General features: G+C 41.2%; 1 protein-coding gene across 17 annotated transcripts in view; it reads left to right on the top strand.

Moving 5' to 3' along the window:
- The window catches only part of ppfia1 (PTPRF interacting protein alpha 1), a 58,870-nt gene that overhangs the window by 13,381 nt on the left and 25,785 nt on the right, over positions 1–19,704 (top strand). For all 17 annotated transcript variants that reach the window (XM_074657649.1, XM_074657682.1, XM_074657692.1 and 14 more), the window contains 7 exons: positions 11,852–11,953; positions 13,264–13,428; positions 13,575–13,649; positions 15,432–15,533; positions 17,360–17,593; positions 18,088–18,234; positions 19,506–19,640. In XM_074657649.1, the coding sequence (XP_074513750.1) occupies positions 11,852–11,953; positions 13,264–13,428; positions 13,575–13,649; positions 15,432–15,533; positions 17,360–17,593; positions 18,088–18,234; positions 19,506–19,640 (960 nt within the window). The remainder of the gene's footprint in view (positions 1–11,851; positions 11,954–13,263; positions 13,429–13,574; positions 13,650–15,431; positions 15,534–17,359; positions 17,594–18,087; positions 18,235–19,505; positions 19,641–19,704) is intronic.

The following is a 19,704-nucleotide window of genomic DNA, read 5'->3' as shown; positions in this document are numbered from 1 at the left end:
TATAGCGAGCTCAGTTCGGTCTATGGCATTTTGCCGGTAAGACTCGTTGACTTCTTACTTCTTCACTTCTTCACAGAGTGTTTTGTTTGTACAACCTCTTGTGTTTCGGAGAATACTGCAACGAACAGGCGTTGAGCATAAACACCTCTGTGTGTGCTCGTAGCTCCATCTGTGGAGGCCCGCGCCACAGTGCCTTGCGCAAGTATAAACAAAGCTCAAATGAGGCTGTTTTCCACTAACTCGTGCTGATAGCACTTAGTCAAATAGTTGTAATTTCATGTGCACAATATAACAGACTTCCATAGGGGTGGGTAGCGAGAACCTGTTCAGAATTCAGAATTGAAAACCGTTCAAAATTTATACAAACCAGGAATTTGTTAATAATTGTACTTTTTGATAAAGCTGGACCTAACAAGCTACATTTTTGTTACCCACAACTGTTGCACATGTGTCAAGTTATGATGGTTGTCCAAACTGCAGTTAGGGCCTCGACATCTTGTCGGCTCGCTGTGGCTGCCGCTTGTTTTGGAATTCCCCCCTGAAATATATGTATAACTGATCCACTTAGAAAAAGTGAAGAACATGTAACTACTTCACAATAAAAGCCTTACAATGATTGCAACGCAGCAGGTAATAGAGATTTATGGGGGCTGATAAATTTGTGGGCACTTGGTCAAGATAGAGAAAGTCAAAACACTGAAGAATTTCAGAAACTATTTCGTTGTTAAATAACTCTTAAAATCAGCCTGCATATATTATTAATAACTTTATATAGCACCTTTTAAAAACAGAGTTTACAAAGGTAATTTATTGCTTTCAACTGTTTTGTTTTTGTTTGAAAATGTAAATGAATGTAAATGATACCCAACTCACTGAAAAACCTCCGTCTCCTACGTGCAGGTATATGGTTGTTACTGCTACTATGGCCTGTCATTATGTAATCTGTCTTTACAACCGTGACAAGCTGTGTAAGGGAATGGACAGCTTATCAGTCTCTTCTTTTGTAATGAAGTAATTAAGCAAACTACTGAAGTAGTGAACGAGTCGTTGCCTCAACCAAATATGCATGATGGTGGATTCGAAGGAACTCAAGTTACCTCTCATGTTGTTGACAGTAAAAGTGATATGAGGAAGTGGGGAAGACATAGGGTGTATAAACAAGACATTCATGTACTCACATGCCTAGTGATGGAGCACATAGCACAATATGTGTTGGCCTGCACATGAAGTAAGTCGTTTCTGGTAAACATTTAAGCAAGACATTTTATGAACTCGGTATACAATTAATTATACCTTTTTTTTTTTATTCTTTTTTTTTACGATTTTGAAATTATTTTTTGAATGCCAGAATCGATAAATTTGCCTAATTTGAGTCTATGAGGAGGTAGAAGGAAGTTATCGCTTTTATTGTTGTAATCTGAGTAACGTGACGTCATATCTGTTCCGTATCCGTCAACGAGGAAGTAGAAAATGTTGGAGGGTCTGAGTGGATACGACCTGCACCCTCACAAACACTACACATCCAGTAAAGGATGGAAACACTTTGGGTTTCACACATTGACAGGAAAAGCTGAGCTAGACAACACGGCTAAAGCTGCATGCTAACTCTGTCACAGACAGGAAACGTTATCATAACGTATCGCGGTAACATGCGGTCGAGCCGGCCGTCGCTCTCATCCGTGGTCAAATGAGCCGACGCTACAACTGTAGAGCACCTATATACTGACATTTATGTTAAATTCATTAAAGATCATGGATGTATAAAGAAAACGGAGCTGACGGGAGAGCTAGCGACGGACTTGGAGAAGTTAGAGGAAGTATACACGTGTGACTACGTCCGGTTTTCAAAATGAGGTGTTAACAAAAGGAACTGTATATACAAAATACATATATGGAAATAAGATTGATTGGATTCTATTCACCTGAAGTATAAAACATTAAATGTCCCTTGTAAATTGAAAAGAAAATACCACTAATTTGTGAAGGAAATGTCTTTATTCTTTGGTTGCTGGGGAAAAAAAATGATAAGTAATTCCTGACAATGAGTGATATATTTGACTTCAGGATATCTCTGACTACACCCAGGCTGGAAATCAAACATTTTTACTGCATTAATTTAGATATTTTCCGAAGTAAAAGTCCCTTGAAAAAATCACAATAAATCATAATATTGAATCGCAATACTTAAAAATCACAATACATATCGAATCGGCACCCAAGTATCGTGATAGTATCGAATCGGAAGATATTGTATGTGAATCGTCCCAGCTCTAATAGTGACGCAAGAATCTGAATGAGCCCAGTGGTGATGTGGTCTTTTAACTGAAGGAAGGAAAAGTACAAACTAGTATTCGTTCAGCTCCATTAGACTGACCTTTTTTTTTTTTTATCTCTGTCTGTGTGTGTTTTGGCAGCATGCTAAGCAGCTGTGAATAGGAGCCATTGTAGTGTCTAATTAGTTTTTGATGGTGAGTCCTCCTCCAGGAGAACAGATGCCCTCTGCACAGTGTCAGATTTCAGCACACGCTATAAGCTTTTAAGAACGGCTAAAGTCATTATGTAGGAGGAGGTAGGCCTATTGGTTCCGATCTCACTTCCAAATACAGCGCAGTGTGATGATGGTATGTTGTTGGAAAGAGAAAAAGCCTATTCTCAAGCCTATTCATGAACTGATGTGTTCTTATATGCTGCCAAATTTTAAGAATCCATAAAATGTGCTGGTACTTTCAGTCAAGGCGAATACAAAATGTTTAATTTTCTAACCTTTATGACTCAGATTTACTTTACTGACCATGTGTAGTTTTAAGAAAGCAGTTATATGGTGAAACAAATCCAGCAGCAGCCTATAGGGGTGGTTGACATGACATTTATATGCCCTCAAAATGACATTAAGTTTTATCAAGTATGCGGTCACTTGGACTGTGTTTTACATTCTTGTTCCTATTATTGACATAACAGAGAGAGGAGCCTCACTGTTTCCTGATCTTCTTCCCTTTTGCAGCGTTGCCAGAGCTGCAGCGGAGCTGGTTCCTCTCTTGCAGTGTTTATAACTGATCTGCCTATTTGTAACGGCGGGCTTCATATATAAATGTCAGAAATATATAATATATGAGATATCTTTTTGCTGGTATTGCGTTCTCTTACACATATCAGAATTCAAGAGCATGAACACTAATTACCGTAGTTTTGGTCCTTTAATTAGTATGTTACACTCCTTTTTGTCATAGTTACCCATGTGTTTTATGGTAGAAGCATTGTATTAATCCTTGAATTTCATTGCGACTACATGACCAAAATATGTGTATATTTTTAACAGACATACTCTGAGGCAGTTTTACAAAAAAAGTTATATTAAATATGAAACAAACAACATTAGAGCTGCAACTATTAATCGATTAGTTGTCAACTACAGCGGAAACCGCTTATAGTGATTCCGTCTGTCCGGGTCAAATTGATCACTATAAGCGGATGATTATTATAACCGTATCGTTGTGCATCATTTCTCACGCAGATTACCATCTAATTGAATGAATACAAAGTAATGAAACTGACCACTTTGCTTTTTACTGCCTCACTTCCTCTGCCTCTTCCCTCACCGAGGATGAGGCATCTCTTTGGCCGCATGAGCTGCTGCAGAGCCGGTTGAGGATGGGAAAAAGTTTCACTTTGGTGGCATTACGCGACCAGGCATTAGCAATCCATTTTCCCCGTGCACATTTTTTTTCATTCAGAGATGACTTCCCGTTTCCCATCATGATCTCAATGTGCATGCAGCATCAGCCTCAGGTATCCAGCTGGACAGCAGATGGTCAACGAGGCAAAGTATCAAAGGAGTAAAATAAAAACAAAACAAAAATTCAACTAACGTTAGTCTAACGTAATTTTAAAAATGTTTTTCCAGATGTTGTCATGCATGAAAAGACCCAAAATGAACACTAAGCTGTGATACCTGATCACTATAAACAAATTATTTAAACAGTATTTTGTATAGGAATGATTCCGCCCCAAGCTTTTTGATCACTATAAGCGGTTGATCGCTGTAACTGTGATCACTATAAGCGGTTGATCGCTGTAACCGTGATCACTATAAGCGGTTGATCGCTGTAACTGTGATCACTATAAGCGGTTGATCGCTGTAACCGTGATCACTATAAGCGGTTGATCGCTGTAACCGTGATCACTATAAGCGGTTGATCGCTGTAACTGATCACTATAAGCGGTTGATCGCTGTAACCGTGATCACTATAAGCGGTTGATCGCTGTAACTGATCACTATAAGCGGTTGATCGCTGTAACCGTGATCACTATAAGCGGTTGATCGCTGTAACCGTGATCACTATAAGCGGTTGATCGCTGTAACCGTGATCACTATAAGCGGTTGATCGCTGTAACCGTGATCACTATAAGCGGTTGATCGCTGTAACCGTGATCACTATAAGCGGTTGATCGCTGTAACCGTGATCACTATAAGCGGTTGATCGCTGTAACCGTGATCACTATAAGCGGTTGATCGCTGTAACCGTGATCACTATAAGCGGTTGATCGCTGTAACCGTGATCACTATAAGCGGTTGATCGCTGTAACTGTGATCACTATAAGCGGTTGATCGCTGTAACTGTGATCACTATAAGCGGTTGATTGCTGTAACCGTGATCACTATAAGCGGTTGATCGCTGTAACCGTGATCACTATAAGCGGTTGATCGCTGTAACCGTGATCACTATAAGCGGTTGATCGCTGTAACTGATCACTATAAGCGGTTGATCGCTGTAACTGTGATCACTATAAGCGGTTGATCGCTGTAACCGTGATCACTATAAGCGGTTGATCGCTGTAACTGATCACTATAAGCGGTTGATCGCTGTAACCGTGATCACTATAAGCGGTTGATCGCTGTAACTGTGATCACTATAAGCGGTTGATCGCTGTAACCGTGATCACTATAAGCGGTTGATCGCTGTAACTGATCACTATAAGCGGTTGATCGCTGTAACTGTGATCACTATAAGCGGTTGATCGCTGTAACCGTGATCACTATAAGCGGTTGATCGCTGTAACTGATCACTATAAGCGGTTGATCGCTGTAACCGTGATCACTATAAGCGGTTGATCGCTGTAACCGTGATCACTATAAGCGGTTGATCGCTGTAACTGTGATCACTATAAGCGGTTGATCGCTGTAACTGTGATCACTATAAGCGGTTGATCGCTGTAACCGTGATCACTATAAGCGGTTGATCGCTGTAACCGTGATCACTATAAGCGGTTGATCGCTGTAACCGTGATCACTATAAGCGGTTGATCGCTGTAACTGTGATCACTATAAGCGGTTGATCGCTGTAACCGTGATCACTATAAGCGGTTGATCGCTGTAACTGTGATCACTATAAGCGGTTGATCGCTGTAACCGTGATCACTATAAGCGGTTGATCGCTGTAACCGTGATCACTATAAGCGGTTGATCGCTGTAACCGTGATCACTATAAGCGGTTGATCGCTGTAACTGATCACTATAAGCGGTTGATCGCTGTAACCGTGATCACTATAAGCGGTTGATCGCTGTAACTGATCACTATAAGCGGTTGATCGCTGTAACCGTGATCACTATAAGCGGTTGATCGCTGTAACCGTGATCACTATAAGCGGTTGATCGCTGTAACTGATCACTATAAGCGGTTGATCGCTGTAACCGTGATCACTATAAGCGGTTGATCGCTGTAACTGTGATCACTATAAGCGGTTGATCGCTGTAACCGTGATCACTATAAGCGGTTGATCGCTGTAACTGATCACTATAAGCGGTTGATCGCTGTAACTGTGATCACTATAAGCGGTTGATCGCTGTAACCGTGATCACTATAAGCGGTTGATCGCTGTAACTGATCACTATAAGCGGTTGATCGCTGTAACCGTGATCACTATAAGCGGTTGATCGCTGTAACCGTGATCACTATAAGCGGTTGATCGCTGTAACTGATCACTATAAGCGGTTGATCGCTGTAACTGTGATCACTATAAGCGGTTGATCGCTGTAACCGTGATCACTATAAGCGGTTGATCGCTGTAACTGTGATCACTATAAGCGGTTGATCGCTGTAACCGTGATCACTATAAGCGGTTGATCGCTGTAACCGTGATCACTATAAGCGGTTGATCGCTGTAACTGTGATCACTATAAGCGGTTGATCGCTGTAACTGTGATCACTATAAGCGGTTGATCGCTGTAACTGTGATCACTATAAGCGGTTGATCGCTGTAACCGTGATCACTATAAGCGGTTGATCGCTGTAACTGTGATCACTATAAGCGGTTGATCGCTGTAACTGTGATCACTATAAGCGGTTGATCGCTGTAACCGTGATCACTATAAGCGGTTGATCGCTGTAACCGTGATCACTATAAGCGGTTGATCGCTGTAACTGTGATCACTATAAGCGGTTGATCGCTGTAACCGTGATCACTATAAGTGGTTTCCACTCTATTAAATTAATCACCGACTATTTTGATAGTCAATCGGTTTATTTTTTTAAAGTAAAAAAAAGTAAAAATTCTCTGATTGCAGCTTCTTAAATGCTAATATTTTCTGGTTTCTTTACTCCTCTGTGACAGTTAACTGAATATATTTGAGTTGTGGACAAAACAAGACATTTGAGGACGTCATTTTGGGTTTTGGGAAACTGATTGTCATTTTTTCACCATTTCTGACATTTTATAGACCTCATGTACTCGTACTCGCAAAACGGCTCCGATACAACGGCACCGATACCACTTTACAGCTGCGCGACATTAACCTCTCGTCATCATCTTTCGGGTCCTCACGCGGGGTTTTGCTTGCACCCTCTGACTCGCGCAGGTCCGTGTTTCAAGACGGGTCGGGTGGGTTGCCGACATCGCCACAGACCTCTGGCGCCTTTTACGTGGGCCGCGGCACGACACGGTGGGGCGCACTGAGGACAGTCCGCCCCGGTCGACAGTCGCACCGGGAGCAGGAAGCCCCGTCACGGTGCGGCGAGGTCCGGGCGGGGAGCGCTGTAAAGCTGCGACCGCGAGCCACCTTCGCCCCGAGCCTTTCCAAACCGACCTAGAGCCGGTCGCGGTGCACCGCCTCGTATGCGGGACTCCCCAGCCTGCCGTTTGTCGCTCACACCCTCCAGCTGGCTGTTAACGAGTTAACGAGGTCTTTTGGCACAGAGAAGTACTCGTATCGGTACTCGGTATCGGCGAGTACCCAAATGTCAGTACTTGTACTCGGTCTGAAAAAAGTGGTATCGGTGCATCCCTAAAAATAAGCGTTAGTTGCAGCCCTAATGAACATAGAATCCAGCTGAAAATCAGTTTTGAAAAAACATTTTGTGAAGAAAATCCCAATATGTTACGTTAAAATGTATCCAAGTTGCATTCAGAAGAGGAAAATTGCTGTGTTGAAACATTACCAATTTTGCTATTCCAGTGCTCACACATATTTCTTAATTATATTATAATACAGAAATTAGTCTCTGTCTTAGTGCCACAAAGGTGCTGGGATATTCTTCTCCGGGAGGCTGAATGCTGAAAATGACAGTACAGTTATCCTTGGAAAGCTTTTCTGTGTGTTCCTCTGTGTTTTGGTACGCTGTTCCTTTAATAGGTTGGCACACATATTCGTGTAGCCCCCCTTAATCCCCTCCCCTGTTCTAAGGCTTACAGAGCAGCTCAGTCCACTCCGAACCAGCATGTCGCTCATCTACACTCACTGAGCCATACACCAGTTTACGCTGCTGCAGGGAGAAATGGGATCAGGCTTTAATGCCCATGGCTGCAGTCGCATGTATACCAGCTTATGACTCTACTGTATTCAAGCTGCATATTTATTTATCTATATATTCGGGGATTAAACTTTTAAATATAATGAACAAATTAACACAGAATTGCAGCTTGATGTCTGCACCCTTCTCAACCACTTAAATATGATTGAGGACCTATGAAGATAATAAGGTGTTTATTGTATTGGGGCTGTTGTATTGTATTGCTCCATACTTGTTAACATGTTCTCATGTTCACCTTGGTTATGTATTATGTATGTATCATCCCATATATGGAAGTGCCAGCTTCACTTTCATTATTCTAAAAAAATGACCATGTGACTAATATTATAGTACTTCTATTATAGTACTTTGTTTGCATGTGACCAGTTTGTGAAGTGGGTGGGGCACATGCATGTTAAGCAGTGGGGGGGAGTATCTGTGGGTTGGTTTTGATGGGTCGGATTTCAAGATTATTATTTTTTAACCATGTAGACCACCACACTGAGGAAGGTTTTCTCTTTTTCTGCTTCCTCTTCTGAAGTTATTACAAGTTATTACATATATATATTATATATTATATATATATATATATATAATATATATTTATATATATATATAATATATATTATATATATAATATATATATATAATATATATATATATTATATATATAATATATATATTATATATATATATAATATATATATTTGATAATTAATATAACTTTTATTGTTACACGGCTTTGTTGAATACTAGATTCTGATTGGTCAATCACGGCGTTCTGCGGTCTGTTATTTCTTTATAGCAGACCGTTGCTATGTATAGCAGCCGTTGCTATGGTTGCAGTTCTGATGTCGGACTCAGGTGGACCGTTTTTGTGTCAAATTATTGTTGTTTCTTAAGTAAGTAGCCGTGTATAAGCGGGATAATGTACAGCTAGTGGGTTATTGTTGTGAAATAAACTCCTCCAGGGTGATGTAAGACCCCTCCACTTCGCGTCGGCGTCGGGGTGCGGCATCGCCCTGTCAGGGTCCCAACTAATTTCTCTACATCAACATACTGTGATTAATAGCTATTGAGCATTTTATGGGTGTGTCTCTATTGCATTTCTTCCACCATAAAAGTCTACAAACAAGCACCGAACACTCCTATTTGTTTTCACTCGATATGATATTTTGTATAAATGATGATTTAAGAAGCATTAAGGGGGAAGAAGAGGGTCATAAACGGCGTTGAGATGCAATCGAAAAATCTTAAGGTTGCTGTACAACTCAGCCTCGGCGTCTGCTCTGGAATGTAGGAAGTAAGCCACTCTGTAATTACCCCTGGGCCTGCCTCTTATGGTCTCTCATTGGCTAGCGGAGAGCGGAGACCTTGGTCGTAGCCAATAGCAAACACCCACTTACTCCTTTTAGTGAAGCAGAATCTGTGCCAGTCGCTGGAAAAGCTCCGAGGCTGCAGTGAAGGGAAGAGAGAATAGCTGTGGTAGTGACTGAAAAGACCGATCAGTTCCAGCAACCCCCCCTCCCCCTCCAGCCCCCTGCACACACACACACACACACACACACACACACATACACACATACACACATACATCTCCCACCCTCGGAAACGCAGCAAGAAGGCCTCGCCGCTCACTGTGCCTGTGCTAGTTTTTGCAGGGCAAAAAATCAGGATGGCACATTCTTCAGGTCCAACCATGCATGTAATCCCTAAAAGCAAGTGTGTGTGTGTGTGTGTGTGTGTGTGCACAACTGCATTAGTTTGAAGAGAACCTGAGAAAGATGTGAGGTACATTAGAACAAGTGTGCTCAGAGAGTGGCAGTATATTGTATTGTCATATTTCTGTGTTTCACCATCTTTATTTGCTCTTCTTCCATTCTAACATCAAACCATTTTGCAGTATGTTTCCTACCAGGCATCTAAACTAACTTTATTCACCATCGTCCCGGAACCGTCCCAAAATAAATGCAGACCGTCCCAAATTTAAAATCTTTGTTTCTCTACCTTATCTTTAGTTAATCATTCAAAGTAACATTGAACATAAATCGAACATCGAAAGTGGTTTATTTTTGTTCATGAATTTATAATTTATCCCCAACTTTTTTTTTATGTTAAAAATGTTGTATGTTTTATTTTTGATTTATCATTTACATGTTCTGACTCGTCGTAATTAACGTAACGTTATTTGTCATCGTGCCCGGTCATTTTTTTTTTTAGCTCTGTTCCCTACTCTCATATATATGGATGTTGTCCTGTCGACCAAGTCTGTGTTCAGTCAGTGCAGTCTGCATTATTAACTCTCCTAGAAAGTAAGAGAGGATCTCTAATAATAGAATATCACTGCTGATAGTGAAGTGCACAAGATTTAAGGTACAACTTTCAGACAGCAAACACTTGTCATCTTGCCTCCGTTGTTTCCGATGTTAACGTGACCATGACCTTGTGGCCATTGTGGACGACAAGGCAAGGAGAGAGAGAGAGAGAGGAGTGTGCAGGGTCATTTGCCGTGGTTTGCTGCGTGCTTATGGCATCTGCAGAAACCACACAGAGGAAAGCACTACAGGAGCTAATTTTACTGCTATCTTCCTTTACACCAGTAGTGAACACAAGATGCCACCAGATCCTACACACTGCTCCTTTAAGCCCCAACTTGCTCTGTTTTATGATGAGATTAGAGTCGGTGGATAGCAGCAACCTGTAGTGTATGGTACAGGTTGTCAGATAAAGATGGAAGCCACGATGACAGAGTTGTTCGTGCGGCTGGCCATTCAAAAAACAGAACACGTAATAGGCCTGTGCCAATTGGAGATCGGATTGTAAATCAACGATTGAAGGGATGATCAATGATTGGTTTCGCCTACGCTGACATTAAGCAGATTTTAACAAACTTACTATTAGAACTAAGATGTGATTAGAAAATAAACTGTAGAATCATTTAGAGATGTTTCTGGTGGAGCGACATGTCCGCCCGCTGAGCTCCATTAATCAGCACGAGTGACGAGTGAATTTTAAATCTGAATGAATTTTGGGACGGCTGTAGTTCAGTGAGAAGAGCGAGTCGTCCTTTAACCACAAGGTCGGGGGTTCGATCCCCGGCTCCTACTGTCTGCATCACAGTGTCCTTGAGTGAGACACTGAACCCCAAGTTCCTCCCCGGGTGCTTTACAGCAGCCCACTCTTTCTAAAATACTTAAAAATACTAGGATTATATGCAGAGGTCAAATTTCATGTATGTACCTGTTTATATATGTTAAGTTTAAATCCTTATTACTAACCAGTTGGCCCTTGTCTCTTTTCCATGGATCTGACACCCCGCATCTCTGCTCTCCATATGCCTGCTCACCAAATCTTTGCTCTGGGCTCCATAAGAGTAGTTAACGTTATGGATATGATTAAAGATAAGATAATAATGCTAAGCAGAATATGATGCTGTGATATTGTCGCACCAAGCACAGACACATAGACTTTTAAAAGGGAACCGTTGTGTGAATACAGGAGACATTGCTATTTTGTTAATGTTTAAATATTTTAAATAAGATGTTCACACTCTTTAATAAATGTTTATTCTCGCAAATTTAACGATATTGCTTCCAGAAAGCTTAAAGGTTTGATTATTTCAAACCTCCGTCAGACGCTGAGCCATGCCGCCGCCCCCTGGCGAGTTGAGTAACCACAATCGGGCGATATGAAAGTAAAACCGATTGCACAACCCTAACACGTGCTTTGCAGGGCAGCAGACACAGCTGCTTCCTGTCAAACAGTACCTTTTAATCCTTTATTTATAATACAGGTGATACCAGAGGTGATGCATGCCCAGTAAAGTGTTAGGGGTGTCAGCAGTCTAAGAACTTGCATCAACTTCTAAGAACAAACATTAGATTACTGCAGTGGAAGTGCAGTTAGAATTTATCAAAGTTTTAAACTTTAAATATACCAGCTCTCTGCCTCCACATCACAAACATTTTTTAATCTTTCTGAAGCACAGAGTCTTAAGAAAAAAGAAAAAAAGCTGAGCTCAGTAAGTAGCGGTTACATGTTACTGTATTTGTACATTTCTATTTTAGGAGTTTGCTGCACTAACAAAGGAGGTGAACGTGTGCCGGGAGCAGCTTCTGGAGAAGGAGGAGGAGATTGCAGAGCTGAAGGCGGAGAGAAACAACACACGGGTTAGTATAATGTGCTGGTACACACACACAAACACACACACTGCTCTAAATCTTTTAACATTCAAACAGGTCATGACCTCCACTATCCGCCATTGATGAGGAAGGTTTGTCTGGCCTGCGTACTCCAGTCAAATTCCTGCGTGTTTCTGTTTTGGGTATAGATGGTTGTCATAACACTGGGTGACAATTCAGTTTCTATCTTATAATCCAAACCATTGTCACAAGTTGTGGGCGTTACAAATTGCTCAATCATCAAAATATTTCAACCACAGACAATAAATTTCATCACAGGCAGCTGTTTGTGCTGAGAAGGAACGGGACCATACCTCAGCGAGTGTGTTATTAGTCCGTACCGTCTCTGACTAGGACCTGTTTACTCTTGCATACTCGTCACACTGAAGAAGTTTTTGCTTTTAATTTCCAAAACCTGTATTCAGTAAAGAAGAGGTTCTCAAACTTACGGGGGCCAGGGATTCCTTACAGGTTGAACATTTTTCCAAGGACCCCCTCATAATCATAACACTTAATCATAATCGACAATCATAATCAAGCATATGCTTGCATACTACCATTTGTACTCTTAGCCATTGGAAGTATTTGTATTTTAAAACTTTTTCACATAAATACTTCAGACCTGTTTCATAGTGATGAACAGAAACACATTTCAATTTGAATCATGTTAATTCCACTGTCCTCCTAATGAATCCAGACATTTAAAATGACCAGTTTAATGTTGACTTTCAGTACGTGCTTCAACTTTAAAACAATGAATGTATTGCTCTTTATTCAAATCATTGGCAGAAAGCCCTGAACAAATCATAACAGAAGTTATCATCACAGTGTTGCAAAACACATCATAGTAATTACATCATAAAATGTTGATTGGTATATTTTGCATTACAGTGAGTGAAGTGACTGATTCATGACAGATTGATGTGATGTGTCATCATATCAGAGTTTCTATAAGCCAAAAGCTAACGTAAACAGCATTGGGCAGTGAAAAGCGTAATGCTAGATCAGTAATTTGAAAATATTATTCCAAGTTTAACTCGCAAATGTAGAAGTAGACACAAGAAAAGATAGTTTAAAAATCAGCCAACCTGAACACACGCTTTGGGCGTATTAATGCTAAAACAACAGATCCACAACCATGCAACAGCACTAAACTAATCACAGTTTCACCAAAGCTTTATAGTGTGGTAGGATGGGTTTCTATGCAACAAGTTTGACGCTCTATGCTTTTGCACATAGGCAATGTGTTTTAGCCTGACGGGTTTCTAACCTGTTGACGTTGTCCTTCGTGTGTCCAGCTCCTGTTGGAGCACTTGGAGTGCCTGGTGTCTCGCCACGAGCGTAGTCTGAGGATGACGGTGGTGAAGAGACAGGCTCAGTCTCCAGCAGGAGTCTCGAGTGAAGTGGAGGTCCTCAAAGCCCTTAAGTCACTTTTCGAACACCACAAAGCCCTCGATGAGAAGGTACGACTGCGTGTCTGTTTTGGAAGGAGTGAATGAAGAATATATTCGTACATGTTAACATGTGTGTAGTTTATGTGACGAGCAAGGCAAAGAAATGGGAGAGACATAAAGATTTGTGAAGTATATTTTTGTGTCATGTTTTGTAGGTGAGGGAGCGACTACGCGTTGCCTTGGAAAGATGCAGCGCGTTGGAGGAACAGCTCACCATCTCGCACAAAGAAGTAAGCAAACATAACTAGGTAGAATTGACTGATGAGAAACACACTTAACTCCAACCCAATATCAGGTCAAAATATCGATAAAATACTGCATTCATGTGATGTAGGAATATTTGCTGGAACAACTTTACAGTCTAAAATAATCAATTCACCATGCTTAAATAGTTTTTACTCGCAGCTTTGCTCCTGGTGAGTGACACATTTAGGCTGAAGTTTACAGAAAAATACAGTAAACAGATGATTCCCACTGTTGTCTGTCACTGCGTTTGAACAACAGAAGTAATGTAACTTTAGCAGTATTTGTGCTTTATTGGGATTTTAATTAAATTCTTTTTAAATTGGTTTTTATTGGTAGATTTTTCTGTTTAAAACAGGATGTCAAATGTTGCAAATGCACTTATTTTAAGAGGTTTAATTAGGTTGCAGATCTTTGCAGAAATCCAAAGTGAAGCTGTGTTAGTTATCACATCATTACATTACATTATCGTTTGTGAAATGCAGTGACCATAAGTGATTGAACACATAATGGAGGAATGAATGATGTACTCCTTTTTGTTTTTTACTGTCCAAACACAAACTGAATGGTGAGACGGTTTGACATGCAGCTTTGATAAACAAAACAAAGCACGCAGCCCTTTGTGATCAACAGATCAACGTAGCATTGCTCCTGATGGCACTGAACTATATTTTATTGCAGTCATTTTATACATTTGACTTACTTAAAGACATCTCTCTTGTACTGAATTCCCATTTACACTCATTGAGTATTCACAATGAATAGAATATAATAGAATTGAATGTCTTTATTGTCATTGCACACTACAATGAAATTTGCTGTGCACCTCTTAAAACAGTACATTCAACACTCCTCACACATGCACAAAGAAATATTAAAGAAGTAGTAGAAGTGAAGTATCAATAAATAGAAGTGACATATCAATAATAAAAATAGAAAAAGTGACATATCCAGCCAATATTGCACTTTGTAAATATATTATTGCAAGCATACAGCACATTTCTTTATTTAAAACTAAAGCTTTAAACTATTTAAAAGGAAAAAAATAGATTCACAGCTCTTTCGTGCACACACATGCATATGAATGCAAAGAGGTCTTTAGGCCACTGTGTATTGAATGGGATTAAGATTGACAAAAGGCCCAGAGGATCTTGTGGAAGTGTCCTAGATTTCCTCTCTGCTTCATGCTACAGTCATCTTTTGTTCTGGGAATCAGCCTGGGACCACACACACACAAACAAACACACACACACACACACACACACACACACACACACACACACACACACACACACACACACACACACACACACACACACACACACACACACACACACACACACACACACACACACACACACACACACACACACACACACACACACACAACACACGTACAATCAACCACTTGCCACTCTGCTTTTATTAGTAACCTTACCTCCTAAGGCAACGCAGCTTTTTGCTGTTTTATTTTCCTACTGTTTGGCCAATTGGCATATCTGGTCTCTGCAGCATATTCATGGGAGTTTGCAACCAGAATAGTTGTGGTATGAATTCAAGGCTCTGAACACACACACACACGCACACACGCACACATGCACACACAGCGTACTTGCTTTAGTGAAATGGAAAAAACATCACAAATGATGAAAGGAAGCAAACTCCTTTAGTGCTCTGGGTTAAAGTGGTTAACCAGATAATTGTTTAGATGGTTATCACCAGCAAATGAATGACTCGGAAAGGTGTTAACAAACCGGTGTTTTCTCTAGTTGGCTTACCTCAGGGAGCAGAGCAGCCAGAAGAGAGGGCTGGCAGATGGAACCAGCGAGGTCAACCACAACTCTGAAAACACACCAAGCACTAATGGCAAGGTGAGGTTACTCAACTGCACAGTGTGAAAGCCGAGCGGGAGACGAGGCAGGCCACAGCTGGTTTTGTGTGACGAGTGTTTAGCATCTGTCCAGGTAATGAAATTAAATCTGAACCAGAGGTGTAGACTCGAGGCAGACTTGAGGTCTATTGGGTTAATTTACTTTTTGAGAGATCCTTTATTGATTTGTTTGGGAAAAGGGTTTACTGAATAAACTGAATATCTATCTTTTGTTGTTTATTGCTGAATCTCCTCTCCATCACTGTTTATTTTTGGTGAATATTGGGACTTGCATTTGATTATCTTAAACTGTATTCCCCATTGTTTGAACCAATCCGACAGCATCCAATCAAGTTGCAGGAAAAAACCATGAAGAACTTACGTTGGCACCAGTTACTCTGTTGTTAAAATGGCATTTATTATGACTTGTTTATGACTCAAAACTCAAAGTTTAGGGCTTGGGCCTCATCAGTCTTGACTTGGGAGTTGAGTGCAAAGACTTGAGACTTACTTTTGACTTGCAAAACAATGACTTGGTTCCCACCTCTGATCTGAACTAATTAAATTCAGGATATATACAGTATTATTTATTGTTAAATTGTAATATGTTGTAATATGAATTGAACATTCTTGAAGTGCAGGAGTGAGGTATCTCATGCAAGTTTTTTTAGTGTCAGATTGGATCTCTTAATATCTACAGTAGATATTTTGCACGACCTTAGAAAACACAATTACAAATTGTTTAAAAAGCAACAATACACCTAAGCTCTACAGGTTGATAATGCATACATTAGTGAACTTTCCTTCCCTTCTTCTGTTTGTTGAGAAAAAAAGATTGTGTCCTGTCTTGCAATGATTAGCTGTGCTATGATATGTCATCTATAAGCATGCACAGACAAGATGCAAATACTGGAAGAGGTGGGCAAACTGGAAACAGTCCAGGTTACTGCTGACGCCTGTTCTGCAGTGTGTCTTCGCTTAAAAAATACAAACTATGACATCAGTTAATCCGGGTTTGAGGAACCGCAGGTTTAGCCTAGAGTGAGTGTGAGCGATTCAAATTCATCTCATGTCTCATGCAGGCGGCAACCTCCGGGTCTGAGCAGTGAAGCCAATGCTGAAGTCCCTCAAACCTGCATTCTTTCTAACAGCCAGCAGGGGGCGACTCCTCTGGTTGCTAAAAGACGTCAGATTGTATAGAAGTCTATGAGAAAATGAGCCTACTTCTCACTTGGTTTATTACCTCAGTACACATTGTAAACATGAGTTTATGGTCTCTTATGGCTAGTTTCAAGTCTTCTTCAATACAGCATGATGTCCATTTAGTAAATTATGGTCCCATTTAGAGTCAGATAGACCATAAAGCAGGGGATGCTTTAGGGCGTGGCTACCTTGTGATTGACAGGTCGCTACCACGGCGTTGTCCGCCTTTTCCTAAATTAACAGCCAGCCACTAGGGGGCGCTAGAGATGTTTTGGCTTCACTTTTGGGGAGCCATCATGCTGCTGCGCGCTCACCTTACAGCGGTAGCCTGTGAAAAAACTTCTTGGCTGCAGTCCAGAGTAGAAGTGTAATATTTGGGGTAAAAGTTTTACTACAATTTTATATATTTTGATGCATATTTGATGCCAAGATTTGTACATTAGCAGGATGTAGCACAACATGGAAATGGAAGCAATGCTGTGTTCATTTAAATGTGAAAGTGCAATACAAATATTTTGTCCCTAAAATCAATGAATAATATTATTTAACCAAAGTGAGGAGATTCATTCGTGTGTATTCTGTACATCTTGTGTGCACTTACTAAAACAGTTATTTCACCCACAGCGGTCATCGGATGGTTCGCTGAGTCAGGAGGAGGAGCTGGGACATGGTTTTGGGAAGGTCAGTGAGCTCCAGGATGTGGTGGACCGTCAGACATCTGATCTGGGCCAGATGAAGGAGCGCATGGCTGCTATGGTCTCACGCATCAATGAGCTGGAGGAGGACCTGGACACGGCCCGAAAGGACCTCATCAAGTCCGAAGACATGAACACGCGGCTACAGAGAGACCTGAGAGAGGTAAGGAGGATGTCTTGATGTGTAAGACGGGGAGCACCTTTTTAAATGCGTTCTTTTTAAATGTATTTCCTTCCATTGACAGGTGAAAATTTCAGTCAGATAAATGTAAATGTGTTCTAATCCCCTATAAAGATTCACCCAGTGAGATGCTGTTATCATAGAACAAAGTGGAGTTGAAATGATGTGAAGGCACAAAAATACATCTCAGTTGTTGAATTTTATTCATACTGGAATGGATGGTAATTTTTGCAGCATCATATTAGAAATATATTGCAAAAATAAATCCATCTAGGATTAGAAATTTAAAAGTGAAATCATAATGCAGGATTTTGTTTTTGTGTAACATACAGCATGATTGATTAATTGATTGATTGAAGCCAGTGTAAAGACCTCAGAACTGGAGTGATGTGATCCACTTTCTTGGTCTTTGTGAGGCCGAGGCCACAAACACAGAACGCACTAATGCAAATGTTTGTGTAAATGTGTATGTATAGTCAATGGCTCAGAAGGAAGACATGGAGGAGAGGATCACCACCCTGGAGAAGCGCTACCTGGCAGCTCAGCGGGAGGCTACCTCCGTCCACGACCTCAACGACAAGCTGGAGAATGAAGTGGCCAACAAGGATTCCCTCTACAGACAGGTAGGCCCCATGCTCCTGGACTAAAGCAGATCAGGAGTTACTGAAGCCGGCATTAGTTTGTCTGGGATTTCCTTCCAAAGTCTACTTGTAACATTAAGCTTGCTGCATCATTTAAGATCTCATCACACCCCAAACATCTACACACATCTGCACATTATAATGTGACGTAGAGTTGATGAAGCATGTGTTGATTTTGTTTTTTGATGCTACATCCACACTAATACGTTTTCGTTTTAAAACGCATAATAACTTCTTCTACGTTTAAGTCCACACTACTTCAGCGTTTTTGAGCCTCTAAAACGAAGACGATTGAAAACGCTGCTGACCCTGTTTTAGTTTTAAAACTCCGGGGTTGCGTTTTAGTCTGGGCAGACAGAAACAGACCGTTGAAAACGATGACGAGGACGCCCATGCGTTCGTTTTATCAGTCATGACGTGTCCCTCCCTGATTTGTCACGCCCCATCATGTGAACCTTTTACGGAAGAAAATAAACGACATTAGCCTCGCCTGCCTGTTGTTAATTTCAACATGGATAACGAGTTACAAACGTTGCTTACCTTGTTGTCACTGCTAGCAGTTGTTGTGCAGTTAAATTCTGCATTTTATAATGCTGCTACTGCCTACATGCGCAGGAGGCAAGCTATTATTCAATCAATTTGAATCAATTCCCATGTCCAGCTCTGCTTCCTGTTTACACCGGCACGCGCATGCCCAGTGTACGTGAATGGTTATGTGATTATGTGTTGTCAGGCGTGGTAGTATGGACGGATATTAATTCTGAAACAGCCCTAAAACGCCATTTTCGTTTTAAAACGAGTGTGGATGTAGCCCGAGTCTCAGAGTTGTCTGCCAGCAGGAATCGCCTGCAGTTCTCGTTGGCAGTTTTCAAACCCTTGCTAATGAATGAATTCCTGCTGTATTCACACAGTGACCAGCGCAGCAGGCACTGAATGGGAAGCCTCAAAGACACTGGCCTGTTTCTTTACATGTACTCACTGAGATGGAGACGTCTCTCTCTCTCTTTTCTTACGGGTTTTGTCTGTCTTTGTGTCATTATGAATGCTCTCTTCCTCACTTCCTGCCCACCCCACCCTTACCCATCCCTTCTCCATTTGTGTCCCTCTCCCTCTCTTTCCCTGACCTACAGTCGTATTTCTTGCCACTCGCTTCACCTTGTGGAGCAGAAAACCAGACCCTGAGGCCAGGATGTAGCACAGAGTCTTCAACATGCTCGCTAATGACTGTGTTGCTTTTGGTTTGTTTGTTGTAGACTGAGGACCGAAGCCGGCAACTTCAAGAGAAGCTGGAGCTGGCTGAGCAGAAGCTGCAGCAGACCATCCGCAAGGCAGAGACTCTGCCTGAGGTGGAAGCAGAGCTAGCTCAGAGGGTAGCTGCTCTCACAAAGGTACCAGCACCTGTCCACTGCCCCGCGTACCTCTCAAACCGCCTTTATTTAGATTTATGACATA

This window comes from Sebastes fasciatus, chromosome 2, assembly GCF_043250625.1.
Source record: "Sebastes fasciatus isolate fSebFas1 chromosome 2, fSebFas1.pri, whole genome shotgun sequence".
In the NCBI taxonomy this organism is placed as follows: Eukaryota; Metazoa; Chordata; class Actinopteri; order Perciformes; family Sebastidae; genus Sebastes; species Sebastes fasciatus.
Note: the sequence above shows the minus strand (reverse complement) of the source record. Positions and strands in the feature narration are given on the sequence as shown.